The 18,796-nt window shown below is 53.9% G+C and overlaps 5 protein-coding genes across 5 annotated transcripts; 1 reads left to right on the top strand and 4 right to left on the bottom strand.

The window, feature by feature from the left end:
- The first annotated feature begins 1,879 nt into the window (after positions 1 to 1,879).
- MONBRDRAFT_19374 (uncharacterized protein) lies at positions 1,880 to 4,189 on the top strand. The gene is made up of 8 exons (XM_001742811.1): positions 1,880 to 2,141; positions 2,282 to 2,497; positions 2,611 to 2,698; positions 2,874 to 3,234; positions 3,362 to 3,588; positions 3,669 to 3,727; positions 3,845 to 3,935; positions 4,024 to 4,189. The coding sequence occupies exons 1-8, from the start codon at positions 2,056 to 2,058 to the stop codon at positions 4,063 to 4,065; spliced, it is 1,170 nt and encodes a 389-aa protein (XP_001742863.1). The 5' UTR covers positions 1,880 to 2,055; the 3' UTR covers positions 4,066 to 4,189.
- Positions 4,190 to 4,210: 21 nt separating this feature from the next.
- MONBRDRAFT_31027 (uncharacterized protein) lies at positions 4,211 to 8,283 on the bottom strand. Its single transcript, XM_001742365.1, has 12 exons — positions 8,227 to 8,283; positions 7,653 to 7,790; positions 7,036 to 7,470; positions 6,790 to 6,851; positions 6,463 to 6,613; positions 6,223 to 6,335; positions 5,969 to 6,099; positions 5,740 to 5,839; positions 5,455 to 5,637; positions 5,335 to 5,397; positions 5,120 to 5,233; positions 4,211 to 4,845 (listed from the first exon to the last, which is right to left on the bottom strand). Exons 3-12 carry the CDS (start codon positions 7,088 to 7,090, stop codon positions 4,654 to 4,656), a joined length of 1,164 nt encoding a protein of 387 aa, XP_001742417.1. The 5' UTR covers positions 7,091 to 7,470; positions 7,653 to 7,790; positions 8,227 to 8,283; the 3' UTR covers positions 4,211 to 4,653.
- A 324-nt stretch (positions 8,284 to 8,607) lies between these two features.
- Positions 8,608 to 9,779, bottom strand: MONBRDRAFT_31026 (uncharacterized protein; the record flags this gene model as incomplete). Its single annotated transcript, XM_001742364.1, has 6 exons — positions 8,608 to 8,889; positions 9,008 to 9,053; positions 9,141 to 9,205; positions 9,290 to 9,402; positions 9,480 to 9,588; positions 9,621 to 9,779. 6 exons carry the CDS (start codon positions 9,777 to 9,779, stop codon positions 8,770 to 8,772), a joined length of 612 nt encoding a protein of 203 aa, XP_001742416.1. The 3' UTR covers positions 8,608 to 8,769.
- Positions 9,780 to 11,930: 2,151 nt separating this feature from the next.
- MONBRDRAFT_5377 (uncharacterized protein) lies at positions 11,931 to 15,296 on the bottom strand (the record flags this gene model as incomplete). Its single annotated transcript, XM_001742363.1, has 6 exons — positions 11,931 to 12,129; positions 13,787 to 13,880; positions 13,983 to 14,079; positions 14,849 to 14,935; positions 15,027 to 15,175; positions 15,263 to 15,296. The coding sequence occupies 6 exons, from the start codon at positions 15,294 to 15,296 to the stop codon at positions 11,931 to 11,933; spliced, it is 660 nt and encodes a 219-aa protein (XP_001742415.1).
- Positions 15,297 to 16,325: 1,029 nt separating this feature from the next.
- Positions 16,326 to 18,534, bottom strand: MONBRDRAFT_35698 (uncharacterized protein). The gene is made up of 3 exons (XM_001742362.1): positions 18,384 to 18,534; positions 17,426 to 17,715; positions 16,326 to 17,298 (listed from the first exon to the last, which is right to left on the bottom strand). Exons 1-3 carry the CDS (start codon positions 18,529 to 18,531, stop codon positions 16,753 to 16,755), a joined length of 984 nt encoding a protein of 327 aa, XP_001742414.1. The 5' UTR covers positions 18,532 to 18,534; the 3' UTR covers positions 16,326 to 16,752.
- Positions 18,535 to 18,796: the final 262 nt, after the last annotated feature.

Below are 18,796 nucleotides of genomic sequence, written 5' to 3'. Positions count from 1 at the left end.
CGAAACTTGCCATTGGCCTTCTCCAGGATAGTGTAGTTGATGGAGCAAAGGGCATGTCGAATCGACTCGGGCACGGTGTTGTTGGCAATGTGGTGAAAGATCTTGTTCAAGGCAACCTGAGGACCTCCAGTGGCGGTGGTGGGGCCCTGAGGCGCGTCTCCATCAGAAGGAGCAGTCGGGTCGCTGGTAGAACCCTGGCGTGGGCCCAAGACCTGACTGAAGTGCTCCTTGATGCGGTAGATGGAGGCAAGAAGCTCACCAGACCAACCATAGGGGTCGGTGACACCCTTGGTGGCCGCCAACGCCTTGGGGAGCTCACCTTTGGTGAAGGACACGGTTGGGGAGCTCGCAGCCGTGGCTGGTGCCAGTGTAGACGTGGAGGCGGGTGTCGAAGCAATGTACGGGGTCAGCCCGGGCGGTACCAAGAGGTCGCGCACGGCCTGAACCTCAGAATTACCAATCACGGCACGAGCCTTGTCGGCATCAAATGCTTTGGCAATCTGACCTCGGTTCAGACGGTTCGTGACGTGGTTTGCCCAGGCTTCGTCCGCCAGGTCCGGGTCGCGGACGAGCGACCTGAGGCTCTGGTCGACTGCGTCGTTCGGGTGGGCCCCCGCGCCGGCGTTCAGCTGTCCTCGACGGCTCTGCTTGCGTGCGACTGCCTTGCGCATGGCGTCCACGACCCGACCTAGTTGCCCCGTAACAAGCCAACGGAGACGATCGTGAAACATATTGCGCAGGTCAATCGTAGACAGTGCGGTCGAGGGAGCAGACAACAACATGCTAGGCAAGGCCAAAATCACTACTGTTGTTTCCCTTTGCTGTGGCACCTGCGGTTGGGCACGAGTTGCCCTTTCCTATCCTCGGGATTGAGCGACTCTACAGCGATTCTAACGGTGCACCTGGTCTGGTCACTGTGAGTGCTTGCCGACCGCAGCTGCTTCAATTGACCTCAAGACCATGAAAGCTTTTGCTCCGTCCCGACGGACGTCTCTCAAACCCCTCTCAAAACGCTTCCTCAAACCTACGCACTTCCTTGCTACCCAAAACCGGCCTCCAGACGCTCTGGAGCCTGACAGTCCGGCCTTGATCTGTCTTGCCCTCCTGAAAGGTCTCTCAAAGACCTCGGTGTTGGTCAGTGAGTGAAGTGGCACCTTTAGGGATTCCTAGTGATGAGACGCATGGTGGAGGACGCTGAATGTGTGCTAAAGCCACGGGGTGTTCAAATGCGTGGGAGTTGATGCTCACACTCAGGAGCCCCCATTCACACACTATTCACCTTGAACTCAGGGTTCCCCTTTTCCAACACCTACAACGCGCGTAGATGGCCCCTTCGCCCAGTACCTTGACCGGTAGCCATGCTAAATGAGGTGTTTGAAACTTAGAGCTGGAAGCCGGTCGTAACCGAAGGCAGGAGTCAAGGTGTTAGGCTCCAGGGAGTTGGATTTGAGCGATCATCGTTTGAGACGAGGGGTGCAGGACTATGGCTCAGTCTTGCAAAACTCTTTCGAATTGTCAGCTAAAACGAGCGCGCGATGAAAGCTCGATCATTCCAAGGGTCACTGGGGGGCTGCGCCTTACTTGGTAATAATAGTAGGCGGCGGCGGCGGCGCTCGCTAGCTTGACGATGTGCAGACAGGTTACGACGGCTTAAAACAAGATCTTGTTTCATCGGACCTGAACTCCGAGTCGGAGTCTACTGCTCCGTTCTTTTTGTCAGCGAAAAAGCATTCGCCTTCTTGTTGTTACATGTTTCTTGTTGCGGCAACGAGTTTGTCCACGCGCACACAACGACGAGGAGAGAGAGAGAGCCAACATACAACAAGACAAGGCTTTTTTTTTCTTCTTTCGTTCTTTTTTTTTTAATTTTCTTGTGCGTGTGTTGTTGGGGCGGAGATTCAGCGCGACCCGGACAGTGTCGTGGGCGATCCGGTTCTTGATTGGGGTTGATTTGATCGTGTGTGCCCGGGAAACACCATTGCAGTGACCTGCTCGTTCGGCCGACCGTGTGCTCGTGGTGCTTGACCTCTTGAGGTCACCGCCAAGGCAAGCGGAATGTTACCACACTACCAGGACGATGAGGGTGAGCTCAAGGGCCATCCGCGCCGTGGCTGCTGCGCAGGTTGCCGGCATTTCATCAGGTGGGTGTTGCAGTGACAGCACACGGGATCAAGTCTTGGCTGGTGTACGGTACTCTCACTCTTCAAGGGATCAGAGTGCAACTTGCTGCGGATTGCTGTCTCCGAACCTCACAATTGGGCATGCTGTTCGAGATTTGCAGTTCAGTCTTCAGTAACGGCGAATCGCGCAGCATCTTTTTTTTCCTGATTATCAACCTTTCCTTCGCTTTTGTTGAACTCTTCTACGGCATTGCCACCAACAGCCTGGGGTTGATTTCAGATGCCTTTCATATGTTCTTTGACTGCACGGCATTGGTCGTTGGTTTGGTAGCCTCGGTCATCTCGCGCCGACCTGCCAATGAGCGCTTCTCCTTTGGGTTCGTCATTCGTCTGTGTGCGCATTGCATTGTCCGTGTCTGTCCTAAATGATCAAGTGCTTGACTTATGTCCGTATGTGTGTGTGTATGAATGTGATCCTTAAATCTTGCAGATACAAGCGAGCAGAGGTACTCGGCGGTTTTGTCAACGCACTTTTTCTTGTGTTCATCGCCATTTTCGTGCTCAAGGAGGCTGTTGAGGTGTGTTGCTTCTTGTTTGGAGTCGACGTGTGTGTTGGATCGGCGGTAGTCTTCAGAAGTTCTGAAAGGGCACATCATTGCTCAACAGCCACGTGGTTGTTGCCTGCCTGTCACCTCACTGACCTCCCATTTGCTCCTGGACCGGCTGCACGTTTTCGCATGGTCTTCTTATTAGCGATTTTTTGACCCGCCTCATGTTCACACCCACCGACTGGTGGCGGTATCCGTGGGGGGGCTAGTGGTCAATTTGATTGGCGTTGTTGCGTTTCAGCATGCCCATTCACATGGGCATGGTGATCATGGTCACAGCCACGGTAACCATGGTTTTGAAGATTTACACAATGTCTCCGGTCATGACCACGACCATGGCCATGGTCATGGCCACGGTCATGCACATGATGAGGGTCGCCATGGCCACAATCATGGTAATGGTCATGCACATAGCCACGATAGCCATGCTCATAGCCACGGCAGCCATGCTCACGGCCACGGGCATGGCCATGAATCCCAGAAGCATCGTAGCTTTGTTCTGGATGGTTGGTGCTTCTGCTTTGATTCGTGCTTACAACCTTGTGAATGGTCCTGCGTCTTCTCCTGCCCATCAGCTGTGTGTTTTATGCGATGCTCATGACGTCCCTCCCCACTGTTTCAAATCATGACCAGGGGTGCTCCTGCATGTGTTGGCTGACACCATGGGCTCGATTGGGGTCATCATTTCTTCGCTCTTGATCCACCAGTATCAGTGGATGATCGCTGATCCAATTTGCAGTATCTTCATCTCTGTCTTAATTTTTGTGAGCACATGGCCGCTGCTGCGCGACTCCTTCACAATCTTGATGCAGCGCACTCCGGCTAAACTGGATGCCGAACTCTACACGTGTTACCGACGAGTACGTGTCATCATCACACTTGATGGGCAGCTTACACCGTCACAAGCCCTTACCCAATTGGCTTGGCACACATCCCTTAGATCAATCTTGTTGATGGCGTAATTTCGTACAAGGATCCTCATTTCTGGTCCATGTCTGGGTATGAGCATTTGCACCTTGTGTCAGCGTGACCCTGGTTCCAAGCTCATGTGATTGCCTGGCATCTGTTTTGAACACACACACACACACACACACACACACACACACACACACACAGTGATTATATTGTCGGAACCATCACCATTGTGATCAAAACTAATGCTAGTGATACTCCCATCCAGTCTGCTGTGCATGATATCTTCCGAAAGGTATGACATGGCGACCCTCTTCTGACAAAACGCTCGCGATGACTCAGCGCCACTCTTCATGGTTCTTCTCATTGCACTGACTTGACAGGTGGGGGTCACCCAGATGACGGTACAGATTGAGCGCTTTTAATTAGCCGTGGGTTTCCAACTTTTTCTCGTGACTGCGATGTTAGTTTGGTTGATAAAACGAGCTGTTATTTCCACTGAGTCCTTGACAGCATGCCCGTGACCGGAAATTAGTCGATCAAAGACGGATGCGTAATTTTCGATTCTTGCCAGTTTTTGCATCAATTTGGCTTGCGGCCACACGTGCACCATGCGCTCGAGCATGCCAATGCCCTGACATTTATGTACAGGCCTTGCACGCAAGCTTGCAGGGTGACTGTGCGGCGTCCAGGTTGCAGATGCAGGGTTGAGGTGCGAAACGGCAGGGTTGGGATCAGCATGCAAATACACGACATGGCACGCAATGCTCCAACGCCAGGTCAAAAAGAGGCGCACAACATTCTTTATTCTTTCTTCGGAACAATGAGTAGACGGTCTCAGACGACCACACGGAGAGACGCCCCAACACGGAGGGGGAAGCACCACATGAAGACACACAGGATCAACAAGGGATCGATGGGTCGAGGCCGAAAGCGAGCCTCATCGGGCGTTTGGGCCTGCAACGCTGACAACAAGCACTCGAGCTGATTGTGAACCGAGGCAGATATGGCGATTAAAAATCTTGAAACGCATCCAAGTCCAAATCGACGGGATCGATACCATCTGGACCAGCGGCGATGTCATCCTCAGGATATTGGTCATAGTTGCGAGTATCGAAGTCGCTTGAGAGCGTGGGAGTGTAAGGTGCTGGCACTCGGCGCAAGAAGATGTCTGACCAAACGATGGGCTCAAACCAAGCTTGCTCCTATAACATTTGAGGCCCAGGCAATTGAAAGCACTCATGAGGTATGAAGAATGGGCCTGCAATATTGTTCAAATCAACATGCATGGCTGCAGCTAGACAAGATCCCAGTCTAGTCAAGTCCACTTGAAAACACCAGGAAAGCAAAGAAAAAAGACAAAAAAGAAAAAAAAGAAGAAAGCCAGACCTTGCTCAAAACGTAAAAAAAACAAACAGCAGCAAAAAGCAAAAAACAAAACAAAAACGTATCAAATCAGTAACAAGGAGCAGCACTGACCTTGATTTCAGTCACTCCTCGTCGCAAGCAGCCAATGCGTTTGGTAATATCAGGCTGCAGTAGGTTGCTCAGGAGGGTGATGAGGTCCTGAGAGAAGTGGGATGGCCAGCGCACCTGTAGATTGGTGAGATGGGATTGGGTGAGGGATGTGGTAGGACAGTTCGCACGGGCGGAGAACATTGTGAGCATCGAGGTCGAGGGTGTGACCAAAGTACCTGGCCTTTTAGGATTTTGCGGTAGATCTCCATGGGTGTTTCCGCATAAAATGGCGGATAGCCCTAAACAGAGCCAAAGGCGAAGGACAAGTGAGACAGACGACTTGGACCGAGGAAGACCTGCTCGATCCTGAACCTATTGCTCTTGTAAAAGGTACAAGCAACGGTACTAGCTGCATTGGAGGGTTCACGGCTTACGGCTGTCATTTCGTAAATGAGGACACCAAGGGCCCAAAAGTCGACTGCCTTGGTGTAGCCCCGCATGTGCAGGATTTCAGGAGCCAGATACTCTGGGGTCCCGCACTATCAGACACAGGCAAGGGGTATGTGAGTATGTTAGCGCATCAGAGGAGGATGTTGGACGTTTTGTGCACAAAGCAAAAGAGATCCAGGAGCATAACTAACCATGGTCCAAGTTTTATCAAGCACACGCTTGGCAAAACCAAAGTCGCACAGCTTCAGGTAACCCTCGGCCGTGAACAACAAATTTTCGGGTTTCAAGTCTCTGCAAACCCAATAACATATGAGTGACCAGCGATTCCTTTTCTTGGCGTTTAAAAAACAAAAAAAACAAAACAAAAAAAAGGCAAAAAGAGCAGAACGGAGGATTGAGGACGGGGCATGGCTTGCGGACCTGTACATGATCTGCAGGCCATGCAAAAACTCAAAGGCGAGCACAATTTGGCTGGCGTAGAAGAGGGACTGCGGCTCAGCGTAACGCACTTGGTGCCGCAGATGGTTGAAGAGTTCACCACCTGGCACATACTGTTGGCAACACGAACATGTAGCCCAGTCAAGGCGAGGAGTGTAGATGCTTTTGAAGCATGTACGCTGCCCAAGATTTGAACAGACATGTTGTTGAACAAGAAGAACCAGTTCAAAACATACCTCAAGGGCCATGTACAAGTTGACGGGATTTTGAAAGGAGGCATGGAGACGAGCAATAAAAGGAAAGTCAGGGAGGCCTTGAAGAATATTTTTCTCGTTGACAGTGTGCTCCACTGACGGGTGCAGGTGGGGGCGGGACGTAGAAAAACCAGCCAACCAGCGGTGAGTCTCAGCAGGATCAAGACGCATAAGGAACAACAACATGCAACAGGGCCTTGGGGGCGGGCAGAGAACCGATACCTTGCTTCATTTGAATGACTGTGGCCTTGGCAAGGATTTTGAGGGCCACAGGAGTGTTTCGCGCGCCATATTTGCAGAGCAGGACGCGGCCAAATGAGCCAGTACCCACTGTCTTTATTTGTTCAAAGTCTTGCACGGACGCCGATCGACGCTATGGGTGAGTTGGGTGCAACATAAACATGAGGCAACAATAAAGGACGGGGAAGTGCTGATTTACGGATCAAAAGCGCGTGGGCCGAGCCCGTGCAAACTCCCCAACGAGGGCAAGGCCATCCCAAGACGATGCTTCAAGAGTCCCAGCTGATCCCCCCACGCCTTGAGTGATACCTGAGCCGGGTTGCAGTAGGCGTTGTCGAATTGACGCTGCCAGTCTTGCAACAGAGTTTGGCCTATCCAGACCGATGAATGAGAGCACACAAGGCAAATGATGGGCTGATGAGTGAGCATATATGAAGGGTTGCGGATTAGGTTCAGGGTTGCCCAAAGGCCAGGGGCAACCAATCAAACTCGATCAAATGACCACACCGCAAGCGCTGGCCCGAGTGATGGAATACCCTTGTCCAAAGAACACACCAAGTTCGCTGGCACGAGAGTCGTCGATTTGGCCGCCTTCGAGTGTGTTGCCCATGCCGATGGTTTGGCCACGCGTTGGCGCCAGGGCGCCGTGGCTCACGGGTGCCAGGCACACAGAAATGGTGCTAGTATCTGCGCGCAAAGCGCGACCTTTTGTCAACAAGGGGGGCTTCGTCTGACGAGACAATGTGATCGTGTCGTGCGAAAGCACGATCGGGTGGCAAGGATGGCGAACGCGCTTTCGTTGTGTGTGCGTGTACGGATGTTTCAAGCCGCCCGTGCTGGCGAGGAACACAAAGGAAGGGGCAGGGGCAGGGGCAGGGGCGGGGGCAGGGGCTCGAGCGTGGACGGTTGATGTGCGATGAGTCCAGCCTGGTCGCTTGAGCGAGAGGCTCGAAAGTGTGGGAGCGGGTCACGTTCGAGTTTTGCTAGTGGCTGTATCCAAATCAATGGCGGGGGGAAGGGCACAATGTCGAGGTTGAGTTAAGACCGGGGCGGCAAGGCCGGGTTCCCCGCGCCGGTGGCTACAGGTGCCTCGGCCCCTTGGACCGCTTGAAACATGTCCTCACACATTGCCACTGCACTGTCTGTGTGTCGTCGCAGTGAGGCGAGCGCACCTTGTTTTTCTTTTCTTGAGTGAGGGAAATTTTCAGGCACAAGTTCCGAGCGGCGAGACTTGTGCCAAACAGTGAAGATGGTCGCGAGGCCCCGACAAAGCACCAAATGGGCTTGAGAATGGCGGTGACTACAGCTGACTGATGCGGTCGGACCCAAAGTTGAGAACAGCCGATCGGCAAGAGCGAGGGAGAGAGAGAGAGAGAGAGAGAGAGAGAGAGAGAGAGAGAGAGAGAGAGAGAGAGAGAGAGAGAGAGAGAGATTTGAGAAAGTTTGACAGAGAAAGCAGAGGGAAAGCAGAGAAGAAGAGAGAGAAGAGAGAGAAGAGAGAGAAGAGAGAGAAGAGAGAGAAGAGAGAGAGAGAGAAGAATTTTCAAAACAACAACCAAAACCAAAGCGAAGAATTGTTATGGGCGGGTGGCTGGGTCCAACGTTCGCAGGGTGGCAGACAGCTCCACCACCTTTTGTTTTGGCTGATGAGTCGTGCTTTGAGTCATCCCTCATTTCTTGACTTGAAGAGTGTCATGATGCGTGTGCATCACCCTTATCAGACGCCGCTCGCCCCACTGCCTTGACCGGGCAGGACAGGGATGCAAACAGGCAACCTGGTCTGTTGCAAGGCAACAGCCACATCAGCTCAAATTATTGTAAGAAAATCAACAGCAGAGAGAGAAGGAGAGAGAGAGAAAGGAGAGAGAGAAAGGCGTGAACAGCGAGGAGAGGGAGAGAGAGAGAGAGAGGGACGAGGGAAAAGGGGTCCCGCTGGTAGACTGATGCCGGTCGGGGCCAATGGTGTGGCAGCAGTAGTGTGTGATTTGGGGAGGGGCGTGCACTTGGGCAGCGCAAGACTGAGTGTTATTTATTGGCTTTGGGAGACGTTTGGCGTATTCTGGAGCAGCAAAACTGACAGGCAGGCGGGCAACCACGACAGATGGGCAGGCGTGTGAATTGGTAGTGATAACAACCAAAAGCCTCTTCGAAGCTGCTCAGCAGGGATGGACGCAACAGGTCTGGGATCAAGAAAATAGGGCAACCAGATGTTGGGTCTAGGGACAGGGGACAGGGGCCAGGCACCTGGAATCAGGTCGAGAATTTATTAAAAATGTAAACGCGTGTCCTTTATGGCTGCGCTGCTTGAGTCGGGGCAGCATTGGACGCGGGGTCGTGCGAGGCTTCCCCATCAACTGATGTGGCATCAGCAAAGTTGACAGTCAGGGCTTGTGCCTCATCTGCCAATTTCTACGGCAAATGGCTTTGTGAGTGCAGGCGAGAACAATCGACTTTGGCACACTTGGTGTCAGGCCCGAGGGCTTGGCGCCGGGCGCAAGGAAACGAAGCGAGCTCGGCAATGCTTTACCCGCAAGGTTGAGAACTGTGGTAGCTTTTGCATGGTCGCCAACGTTCTGCGTCATCATGTCAAACGCGGGCAGGGCACCAAGAGTCAGGCTTGTCCCGTCGTTCGCTGACCGGCACAAAGCACCCAAACGTACTCGAGGGAATAGGTGGTGTCGAGGCGGACACCTTCCAATTCACGCACATGTGCCTTGACTTGCTTCTACACAATTCATGGCAAGGCACGCGAGCAAGTGAGAGCAGCGAGCCACCCGCACCAGGATTTTCTTTTTTGGCCAGCACTTACTGTCTGAGCCGCGATCCTGGGCATGGAGCGCAGCACGTGTTGCTGCAACTGGTAGAGTCCCAATGAGGGCTCATTGGCTGCCACATAGAGAAGCTCGCTGGCATTGGTTGTCACTACACACGCGTGGTGTGTCAGCCTGGCCATCAAATTCCTCAGCCAGAAGGTACCTGGCCGTTGATTCTTGACGTACCTTGAGCCACGCGTGCCTCTGTCACTTTGTCCGCCGTGCCATAACGGCTCCCGTCCACCGCCTGCTGCCCTCGCGCATCCAAATACAAGCTTGCCGCCATGCTTCCACGCTACCCAAATCCTGCCCTCAGGTGTTGAGCACGAAAAGAGAGAGAGAGAAGAGAGAGAGAAGAGAGAGAGAAGAGAGAGAGAGAGAAGAGAGAGAGAAGAGAGAGAGAGAGAGAAGAGAGAGAGAGAGAGAGAGAGAGAGAGAGAGAGAGAGAGAGAAGAGAGAGAGAGAGAGAGAGAGAGAGAGGTCCATGATGCACGCGCGTGTGCGCGGTTTTGCGGGCGCGTGCATGTCGTAGAGACGCCTTGATCCATCTGATGCTTCGTACTCCCTTGCGAATGACCCGCACCGCTCATCCATCTTACTTACCTTTGCGTGCTTCTTGCTACGTCTGGATGGCATGTAATGTCTCAGCGTGAGGTCGTCTACGAAACAGCCAGCGGTCCTCTGCGATTGTGGCACGCTGGTCGCGAAAAAGGCCCCGTGCTGCTCTTCCTCTCCGATTTGGGCCTAACACGTGCGTCCATCCGGCCCTCCCCGGCATCTCGCCTTTGGCTCGCTCATGCACGCTCTGCTACTCTGCTGCCATGTGCAATCATGGTCGTCACGATTGCTGTCCTTTGCGCAATCCGGTAGCCGACATCTGCTTCAACTCCTTCTGCAGCCAGCCCGGGGCACAGGCACTCTTCTCGCGGTTTACCGTTCTCTTTTACGTACAATCCGGCCTGGTACGATACTGCAAAATGCTCAAAAGGTCGCGTTGTCGGCAAGGGCGAGAGTTGGTTTGGCTGCACCACTTTGTTTTGTTTGGCACAGATCCGTCTCGACTCTGTTTGCTCTTTCTTTCTTCTTGAGAAAGATTTCTCACTCTCGACATGGCGTGAGTAGACGCCTGAAGTCACAGGCGCCGAGTCCACACGCGTTTTGGGTCTGGATGAACTTGCAGATGCGTTGTATGAGGTGCTTTCGCAGCAGCTGGCGTATGTACCCTCAACCCCCAGATGACCCCTGCCGCCTTGACGATCAACTGTTGTTTAGGCCATGCATTTCTTATCAAAGGACATGTTGTGATGCATGGGTCCTTGCAGAGTCACAAGCATTATTTGCTTTGGTGCTGGACTTGGTGGCAACGTTGGACTGCGTCTCAAGGTTGAGTCGCACCCATACACCATACCGTGCCTGCTGTCCCCATGCACGCGAGGACCCGCCTGGACGAGCTCTGACCTTTTACCTTGTGCCCCCGTTCTAGCTCCGTCACCCAAAGCTCTTCATTTCTGGTCTTGTACTGGTGGGCGCCCCCATTAAACAAGCCTCTTGGCTGTCCTGGCTTATTTATCAGGTCGGTCGGGTTTTGAGCGAGGGCATGGCACATCTTGATCTGCCTTGCTATTGAGTGCGCGCACCGCAATGGGATTGGCCAAGCACGCAGCTGTGCGCGTTGATCTTCGTGTTATCTTCACCACATCCTGGGCTAGGGAGTCTCCACGGAAGCCAGCCTAACGCGCACTTTCTCACCCACCCTGCAAGACTATCTTCTTTCCTTCTATTTTAGTCCGGTACTGCATTTGTCCCGGCCCACGCAGCTCCGAGTCTCTAATCATTGGCCTGGTGCCCAGTGTCTCACATCAATCATGTCTCCCACTCTCAGACGACCGTTGAAAATAGCATTGATCGCATCAACAGCATCAAATCGTACTTTCGCAACAAAGCCAACGCCAGCATAATTCTTCAACAGCTCAAGCTTGCTTTCAAGTTTGTTTTGATGTACCTGCGTCTACCACTGGGCGTGTCATTCAAAGCCACCCGAGCATCTTGATGCTCATGTGCCTGTGGTTATCTCTTCACCTCAATAGGCGCGACTCGCTGCTCACACGCTTGAGCAAGGAGTTGGACGGCCAGTTTTTGTTGCTGGCTGGCAACCATTCCGTCTACCTGCAAGATTTGACGGAATCCATTGCGCACTTGCGTCCAGACTGCGTCTCTTTTGTTAAGGTGCTTCAGCAAACCACGACCCCGCAGCTCTGGTGAAAGTATGTCTCTCCATTGGTCAGCGTCAAATTCACCCGAGACTCGTGTTTTCACGAAAACATAGGAGTATGATTGCGGAACTTTGTTTCACGAAGAGCGTCCGCGCGATGCTCTGGTTGCCTTTGTGCTCTTTTTACAGGGGCTCGGATATCGTAAGTCCTTCGTCTTGTCTCGTCGTTTTGTTCCTTGTCTTGCTGCTCTCCATCTTTCAAGGAAGGGGGGACTGCTGAGGAGGCTGCGTGCTGGGTACCAATCGGAGCTTGTTGCCACTGGTCGAATCAGCTCAATTTTATTTTCTCTTATGCCCACCTCATTGTGGCCTCTTCCGATCTGCCTGTGCCCAGACATCCAGATCTGACGACCCACTAGGCTCACTCAATCTTCCTCACTGTCCTCGATGGGATCATCATCCATCGCAAGGGTTGATGGCCTTTGCAGCCCATCATCTTTGACTTCAACGTTCCGATGAGGGGCCGGCCCAACCTTAGAGCCACCTCGCTGGTCGGCTGAACCCATGTCATCGTCCTCGTCGAGCTCGACCAAATCGGAGTCCCGGAGCGGAGCAGCTCGTTCACTGATTGTGCCCACCAGGCATAGGATACAAGTGTCAGATAAATCGAACCAGAGGATAATGAGCATGTCTTCTCCCTCCACATTGCATCACGTATCCTCAACAACTCGAGTCAACGACCTTTTTTCCTCACCCGATACGATCGCGGCGAATCCAAGCCACCTGATCCACGAGGCGACGCTCTAAGTGCCAGGGAAAAACGGAACCACAAAAACCAAACAAACAAACAAAAAAAAAAAAAACCAAACAAACAAAAAACAAACACAAGTTCATAGGTTCAGGGGGTGGGCCACAATGTGCAAAGATGCGACTAGATGGGAACGTACGAACCTCCAGGAGTCCAGGAGCAAGAAGGAATCCGGCGCCGATATGGCACAATCTCCCGCGCCAATTCTCGCAGGGTGGAGCGCCCTATCCCGATGGCAATGAATTCAAAAAACAATATGGTGTTGCACCAATCAAACATGCCTCCGCATTCATGCACACCAGACACTACGAGAATGCGCACGGGGTATTGGGCGTACCGAGGCTATCGTCGGCGCGGACTGGTGTGCGAAAGGTGCCAGCCAAGTCACGCATTTGATCAGTCATCTGCATCCAACCAGCAACGCAGCAAGGGCGTGAGGCACAGAGCCAATGCCAACGCGTGCGCACTTTCGGACAGACCTGAAAATGCAAATTCCTAAACAAAGGTTTTGTCATGCTACGATAGCTGCTCGTACGCCGCTGGTTATGAAAAACAAGAGAGCGACATGTGGCAGAGCCATAATATCCGCTCATCGTATAATTTGACAAGTGCGCACCAGCATCGCTAAAGGCTTCAGCAATGTCTACCTGTCATATGTCGATATGTCAAAAGGAAAACAAAAAAAAACCAAAGAAGAGGGAGAAAGAGCAAACAAGAACAACGGCATCAGCAAGAACACAACAACCAGAGAGCTTTCAGACCCGGCCTTTGTCGCTATTTGAAAAGAAAAGGGGACACGTGACATACCACGGCATCAAAGTCACCCACGTAGGGGGGATAATTCTGAAACAAAAAATCGACAAAGATGTCTTCCCCCAGACACGTGCTCTCCATGACAGCCTGGTTCGAGAAGAGCCCGAATAGGGCTTGCGCATGTGAGCGCATGAACGCCATCGCAGAATAGTCGCTTGGGAGGCTCAGAAGCATACCTCGGGGCTTTCAGCGGAAGAAAACTTGGCTCGGCGCCACGTAGAGAGCCAGGTGGGCAACTGACCCTCCACTAACAGGCAGGTGAGAGATAATGAGTGCCGAGGCTGTTTCAACACGAAAGAACCCTGGCATTTGGTTAAGTCAGGGGGGCGATGGGGCGATGGGGCGAAAGAAAGGAGATGCTAAACCCGCTCAGAGCAGGGGCAGACGAAAAAGGAAGACATGATCGACGAGTCACCAAAAGAAGACAAGAACAGAAATGGCCGGAAGAATATACACAGTATAGCAAAACAAACCAGGGGGCACACTGGATTCACGCTTGGCGTGTAGGATTTTCCCAAGTGCATGGAACATTTGAAGGCCGTTTGCACGGGGTTGAATGCCGGCACTATGTGTGCGAGTCAGAGAAGAGAAGATTATCACAACAGCGGTGAGAATCGCCGAGCAACAACCGCACACGCGAGAGAAATGAAAAGCGTTCACCTCATGGCCGCAGCAATGGTCGTGGGAGGAGAGGCGCGCTTGGGGCGTTTGAGACGTGGCGCGCCTCCTCGAAACGAGAGTTGAGGTTTGTCATCTAAGGTGCAGAGCAGGAAGTCAGAACGCCCAGTCCAAGTCAAGAAGAGGAAGAAACTCAACTCGCGCCAGCACCGACGGGGAGAAAGTGTGCATGCCGCACCATCGCTCTGCAGATTGAGCAGCGCCAATGTGGAGAGGGCGCTGCGGATGTCTCCACCTGCTTGCTGAGCCAAAGCCTCGACTTGTGCATCCGTCAGCTAAGTGCACCGCCATTTGTCGTGAGTGCATGTGGGGTATGGCCTCAAAGGTGTTGGGGGTTTGCCGATACCTGCGAGGCCTGCGCATTGAGCGCAGCCTTCATGGCCGTTTTGTTGATGGGATTACACCTGATCGACCCAGTTGAATGGCAGGCGGATACAAGAGTTGCGTTAAGAAAATAAAATAGTGCAGCATACCAAGCGGGGAGTGGTGCGATTCACACCGAATTTCGTGAAATAGGACATCGCGTTGTTGTCGAGGAAAAAGACGGGAAAGCCAAAGACTTTGGCTACCACCAGTGTGCGCGCGGCCAGGGTGAAATGAGCCTTGCCAGGCAAATCAAATCTGCATTGACACGAGCCCTGCGCTGAGTGCAAAAAGCCGCTGGCCCCCTACCTGCCCATATGCATGTCCGAGCACACGAAAATGACTGCGGCATGGGCTGTCCGGCACAGCTGACTGCAATCCAGCATTGCAACATGCCGCCACGAACCCACAAAGTGATCGCCAAATCGGCACGGACATTATAAGCACACCGCAGGACAAGGAATAAGGGCACATGACATCACTCATTGAGACGCATGCAAGTTTCAGCCATACCCGAGCAAGTGGTGGAAGGTCCCAGCGGCATCGTCGCGAGTGAGGTAATTTGGCAAGTCCTAAACACCGTGCAGAAAACAAAAGAAACCGAAAACGGTTAAAGCTATCTGTAACGTGCTGGCAGCAACACATTCCTGGAGCCATCGAGTGCATGACAATGTGTTTCACCTCAATTAAGATGAGTCGGCGTTTGGACGCGTTGGCCTCAGCACTCGCGGTGAGATTGGTATAGCGGGGTGCTCGCAAAAGAAATCGCTGTGGAAGGAGGAGAGCAACAGGCCAATCAGTATGGTGCATATGGGCACACGGAGGCCAAAGGCCATGGGCCAAGGCAGGTGGCACAGACCTCAAAAGTGGTACGCTGCGACTCGTAAACGGAGAGTTCGCGATCTTCGGGGCTTGATCCAAATTCAGCCTTGACGTTGTTGATCCACTCGGTTACTTCGAGCTGGTGCTGGGCGGCCAGATGGCGGACAACTGCCGTTTTGCCGCACCCTGAATCAGGAGATGGAATAGCATGCTCGGGTGAGATGCTGTGGTCGGACAGGTGGCAGAATGTGTGGTGTCAAGCGGAACTTCTACCTGCAGGTCCGGTGAGAACGAGTGTCGGGGCCATCTGCCGGGTCCAACCGAAAAGGCACAGGGAAGAAAATAGGAAAGTCAGGCTTGGCTAAGACAGCATCAGAGTCAAAAGGGATGGCGCGCAAGGAAAGCAAGGCGTGGCTGCCTTGAGAGGTTGCATGGTGCGTCGGCGGTCTAGGCATACCGCAAGCTGTGCACGGCGGTGCTGGGCACGCTGCTTAATGGCTGTTTGAAGCGCCTGAAGCCAGGCCTCAATTTCCTCCACCTTTTTTGGATGCATTGCTAGTTGCGCCGAGCGCTGGGCAGCTTTTGAGAGAGGCTTGCGTCGCAGGGGTGGCGCCCGTGTAGGTGGCCTCTGGGGTCGCCTGCTGGACATCTGGCTTGCCTGGCTTGCCATGCTGGTGGCAGCCGGCGTTCCTGACAGGGTCGTGGGACAAGACAGCGCAGGAGCCTGCTCATTCCGTCCCAGGGGGTAAAACAATGTCAGGTACCACAGATTCTCAAGGGATGTGAGCAAAGTGCTAAAAAAAAAAAAAAAAAAAAAAAAAAAAAAAAAAAAAAAAAAAAAGAGGTCGATGATGCGCCATGCACGCACGCTGGCATCCAAGCGGGACGGGGATAGAGCGGATGGGGTCGACGCTGGGCTGGTGTTTGATGAAGCTGCCCCATGCCAGCCCAGCGAAGCAGCAAAGGCCATGCTAGCCCCTTAGATCAGCTGGTCGGTCATGATGTCCTGCCACAACACATCAGAAATGCTGAGGGGGTGGGTCATTCGAACCAGAGAGGCCATGACCACGTCCGGGTACCATGGGGGGGGAAGGTTGAGAGCCGCCTGAGTCACTGTACCTACAAGGCAGGGTCAAAGGGCCAAGGCGTCTGGTGCTGGTGCGGCGTGCACAAAATGAACCGAATCTGATGGCTTTGAACTGTGTGTTCAAGCAGCAGAATGTTTTGGTTGTGTCAACATCATGGGTTTGACCGTTTGAAACCGTTTTTATTTTTTGTCGCGGATTTGATGAAAAGCTCTTGTTTCTCGATCTTTTTGATCTGATTGATTTTTCATTTTTTCTTGTCAATTTTCATGCCAGACTTTTTTATAAAAAAGAAAAAAAAGGAGGCCGGTTGGCAGGGATGCGCAAAGGGCACGGGACATGAGACACACGCCAGCAAAGGTGCCTAGGAGGAAACTTCATCGAGGCAGCCAGATTGGGGAAGAAGAAGCAAGTCAACAAGTTGCAAGAGCAAACAACGGGTAGCAAGGGCAGAGAGGTGAACAATACAAACTCAACACAATGAAAAAACAACAGTCACATCAGCCCGTGTGTTGCTAAATTGCCCTGCTCCTCCAAGCTTGTTGCCTCTTCTTCCCCCGGTTCCGGAAGACCGATGAAGCCACCACACCAATCGACATGTCACATCCAGCTATTGCGTCCTGCGGGCTGTCTCTGTGCGAGGCAACGAACGCCGATCGAGAGCGTGCAGAAAATGCCTTAGAGCGAGGGGAACTCGTCCTGGTTGGAGACATCGGGGGTGCGGCCCTGAGCACCGCGGCCAGCACGACCACGGCCCTCACCACGACCACGACCCTCGCCACGGCCACGGCCGCGACCACGGCCCTCACCGCGGCCACGGCCACCACGGCCACCACGGCTAGCCTCCTCACCACCAGGAGCGGCGGCATCACGAGGAGCACCACCACGACCGCGGCCACCACGGCCACGGCCACCGCGGCCGCGACCACGGAACGAGTCGTCAACATTGCTGCCAACGCGGAACTCAGACGCAACGGCCACCTTTTGCGCGCTGCGCTGCTGGCGAGCGCGGCCAGTCTTGGCAGCGGCGTTCTCGTCCTCGAGCGGCTTGCGCTCGTGCTTGCGGCCAAACTTGGACTCATCCTGGCCTTCGTTGGCCTGGCGCTTGGCCGCGGCCTGCTGCGAGCCGTTGGCGGCCTGGGCAGCAAGGAACTCGTCAAGAGTCATGGTGGCCTCTTCGGGCTCAGCCTCCTGCTCAACGGCCTCCTCATCAACAAAGGCCTCCTTTATCAAACGCACACACACAAAGACGCGAAACACGCGTGAGTTGAAGCAAGACAGTGACAAAAGTGGGGCCATGAAAGGGACATCCGACAGTCATTCCAGGCCAGGCAGACAATCTCCAACGTACAGTGGCGGGAGCATCGAGGGCAGCGGCACCCTCCTTGACTTCATCGGTGGTGCTGCCCCAGTTGGCGGGACCAGCACCATCGCGCTTCTCCACATCGTGGCTGCGGGGGTTACGGGGCTTGCGGTCCGAGCGGGCACCACCACGACCACGGCGGTGCGAGCGGTTGGCAGCCTGACGATCGTCACGCTCGAAAGTGGGCTCGCCGCCGGTAACAGCGCCCTCACCACCATCAGAGCGGCCACCACGGCCACCACGGCCACCGCGACCGCCACGGCCACCACGGCCACGACCTGAGAAAGACAAGCAAGCAACGCAGGCGTGTCACGATGAGCCTTGAGCACCAATACAGTTGAACTGAATGAGGAGGAGAAGAAGGGCTCTGTGGAGTTGATAGGGGAGAGAAAGAGGGGCACTGGCGAAGACACGAGCGTAAACGACCATCACCACCGCCACAAGGAGAAAGGAGACAACCAAAACAGAACAGGAAAGCACAAAGGCAACCAGCAAGACCAGGTAAAGCCCAACATTGTCATTGCTGTAATGGGAACAAAAGCAGGGGCCAAACAACGTTGAACACAAGGCATTGCGATCTGGCAGCTGTTCCGCATCCAACAATCTCAGGGCAAGACAGGTTCGCTGAACCCCGGCAAGAATGGTGTGTTCACGCCATGCTACACCACACCATTTGCATGGCTGCTTGGGCAGGAGGAGGAACAGGGGCAGTGCGGGCTTTGGCAAGTTGCCAGCTCATGTGCATATGACTGTGCAAGAGGGGCGGGGAGGTTTCTGCGGGGCGGGCTGACCCCCAAGACAAAACAAACAAAAACCCCCCACAAGGCTTGGATGGCGGTGGCAACAGATGACTTGAAAGGGCAGAGTGGTCTGTATGTCATAATGTGTATCTTTTTTGGGGGGAAGGGGGAGGGCGGCGGGACACGGCGCGTAAGAGGCGACGTACCACGGCCACGAGCGGGCTCGGTCGCAGCGGCAGGGGCCGCAGCCTTAGGGGCGACGGGCTTGGCCGCGGGAGCAGGAGCAGCCGCAGCCGCAGCCGGGGCCGAGGCCTCGATCGGACTGTCGTCCAGAGCAGCGAAGGGGTTCGGCATGATGCTGGGAAGAAAAGATCAGTGTCAGCTGCCTGCCAGCAGTCAAACCCTGCAGGACATCAGCAGCGCGCGAAGGAGACCAAGGGAGGGGGGAGGTTAAGGAGAGTGCTGCTGACTTGTTTCGTGCTTGAGGTGTTGAGCCCCATACACACATGGCCCGTACCTTTGCTGTACAGCAAAACGCTATGACACAAGGTAGCGCACCGTCGTTCCACCAGAAGACTGAGTGGTGGAGAGGTTCAAAGCTTGGAACGAAAAGGAAAAA

This window comes from Monosiga brevicollis, genomic scaffold (genome assembly GCF_000002865.3).
Source record: "Monosiga brevicollis MX1 MONBRscaffold_2 genomic scaffold, whole genome shotgun sequence".
Lineage (NCBI taxonomy): Eukaryota > Choanoflagellata > Craspedida > Salpingoecidae > Monosiga > Monosiga brevicollis.
Note: the sequence above shows the minus strand (reverse complement) of the source record. Positions and strands in the feature narration are given on the sequence as shown.

Bases quoted from the DNA above. Each gene is read 5' to 3' on its own strand.
- MONBRDRAFT_31027 (XM_001742365.1), bottom strand. From the start codon at position 7,090: ATGGGCAACACACTCGAAGGCGGCCAAATCGACGACTCTCGTGCCAGC. The intron at 6,852-7,035 runs GTGTGTTCTTTG...CGGTCTGGATAG, and splicing joins CTCTCGTGCCAGCGAACTTG to GCCAAACTCTGTTGCAAGAC. The intron at 5,840-5,968 runs GTCCGCAAGCCA...TTGGGTTTGCAG, and splicing joins GGCCTGCAGATCATGTACAG to AGACTTGAAACCCGAAAATT.
- MONBRDRAFT_19374 (XM_001742811.1), top strand. From the start codon at position 2,056: ATGTTACCACACTACCAGGACGATGAGGGTGAGCTCAAGGGCCATCCG. The intron at 2,699-2,873 runs GTGTGTTGCTTC...TCTTCTTATTAG, and splicing joins TGCTCAAGGAGGCTGTTGAG to CGATTTTTTGACCCGCCTCA. The intron at 3,728-3,844 runs GTATGAGCATTT...ACACACACACAG, and splicing joins CATTTCTGGTCCATGTCTGG to TGATTATATTGTCGGAACCA.
- MONBRDRAFT_35698 (XM_001742362.1), bottom strand. From the start codon at position 18,531: ATGCCGAACCCCTTCGCTGCTCTGGACGACAGTCCGATCGAGGCCTCG. The intron at 17,716-18,383 runs GTACGTCGCCTC...TGTCTTTCTCAG, and splicing joins CGAGCCCGCTCGTGGCCGTG to GTCGTGGCCGTGGTGGCCGT. The intron at 17,299-17,425 runs GTACGTTGGAGA...CGTTTGATAAAG, and splicing joins CCCTCGATGCTCCCGCCACT to GAGGCCTTTGTTGATGAGGA.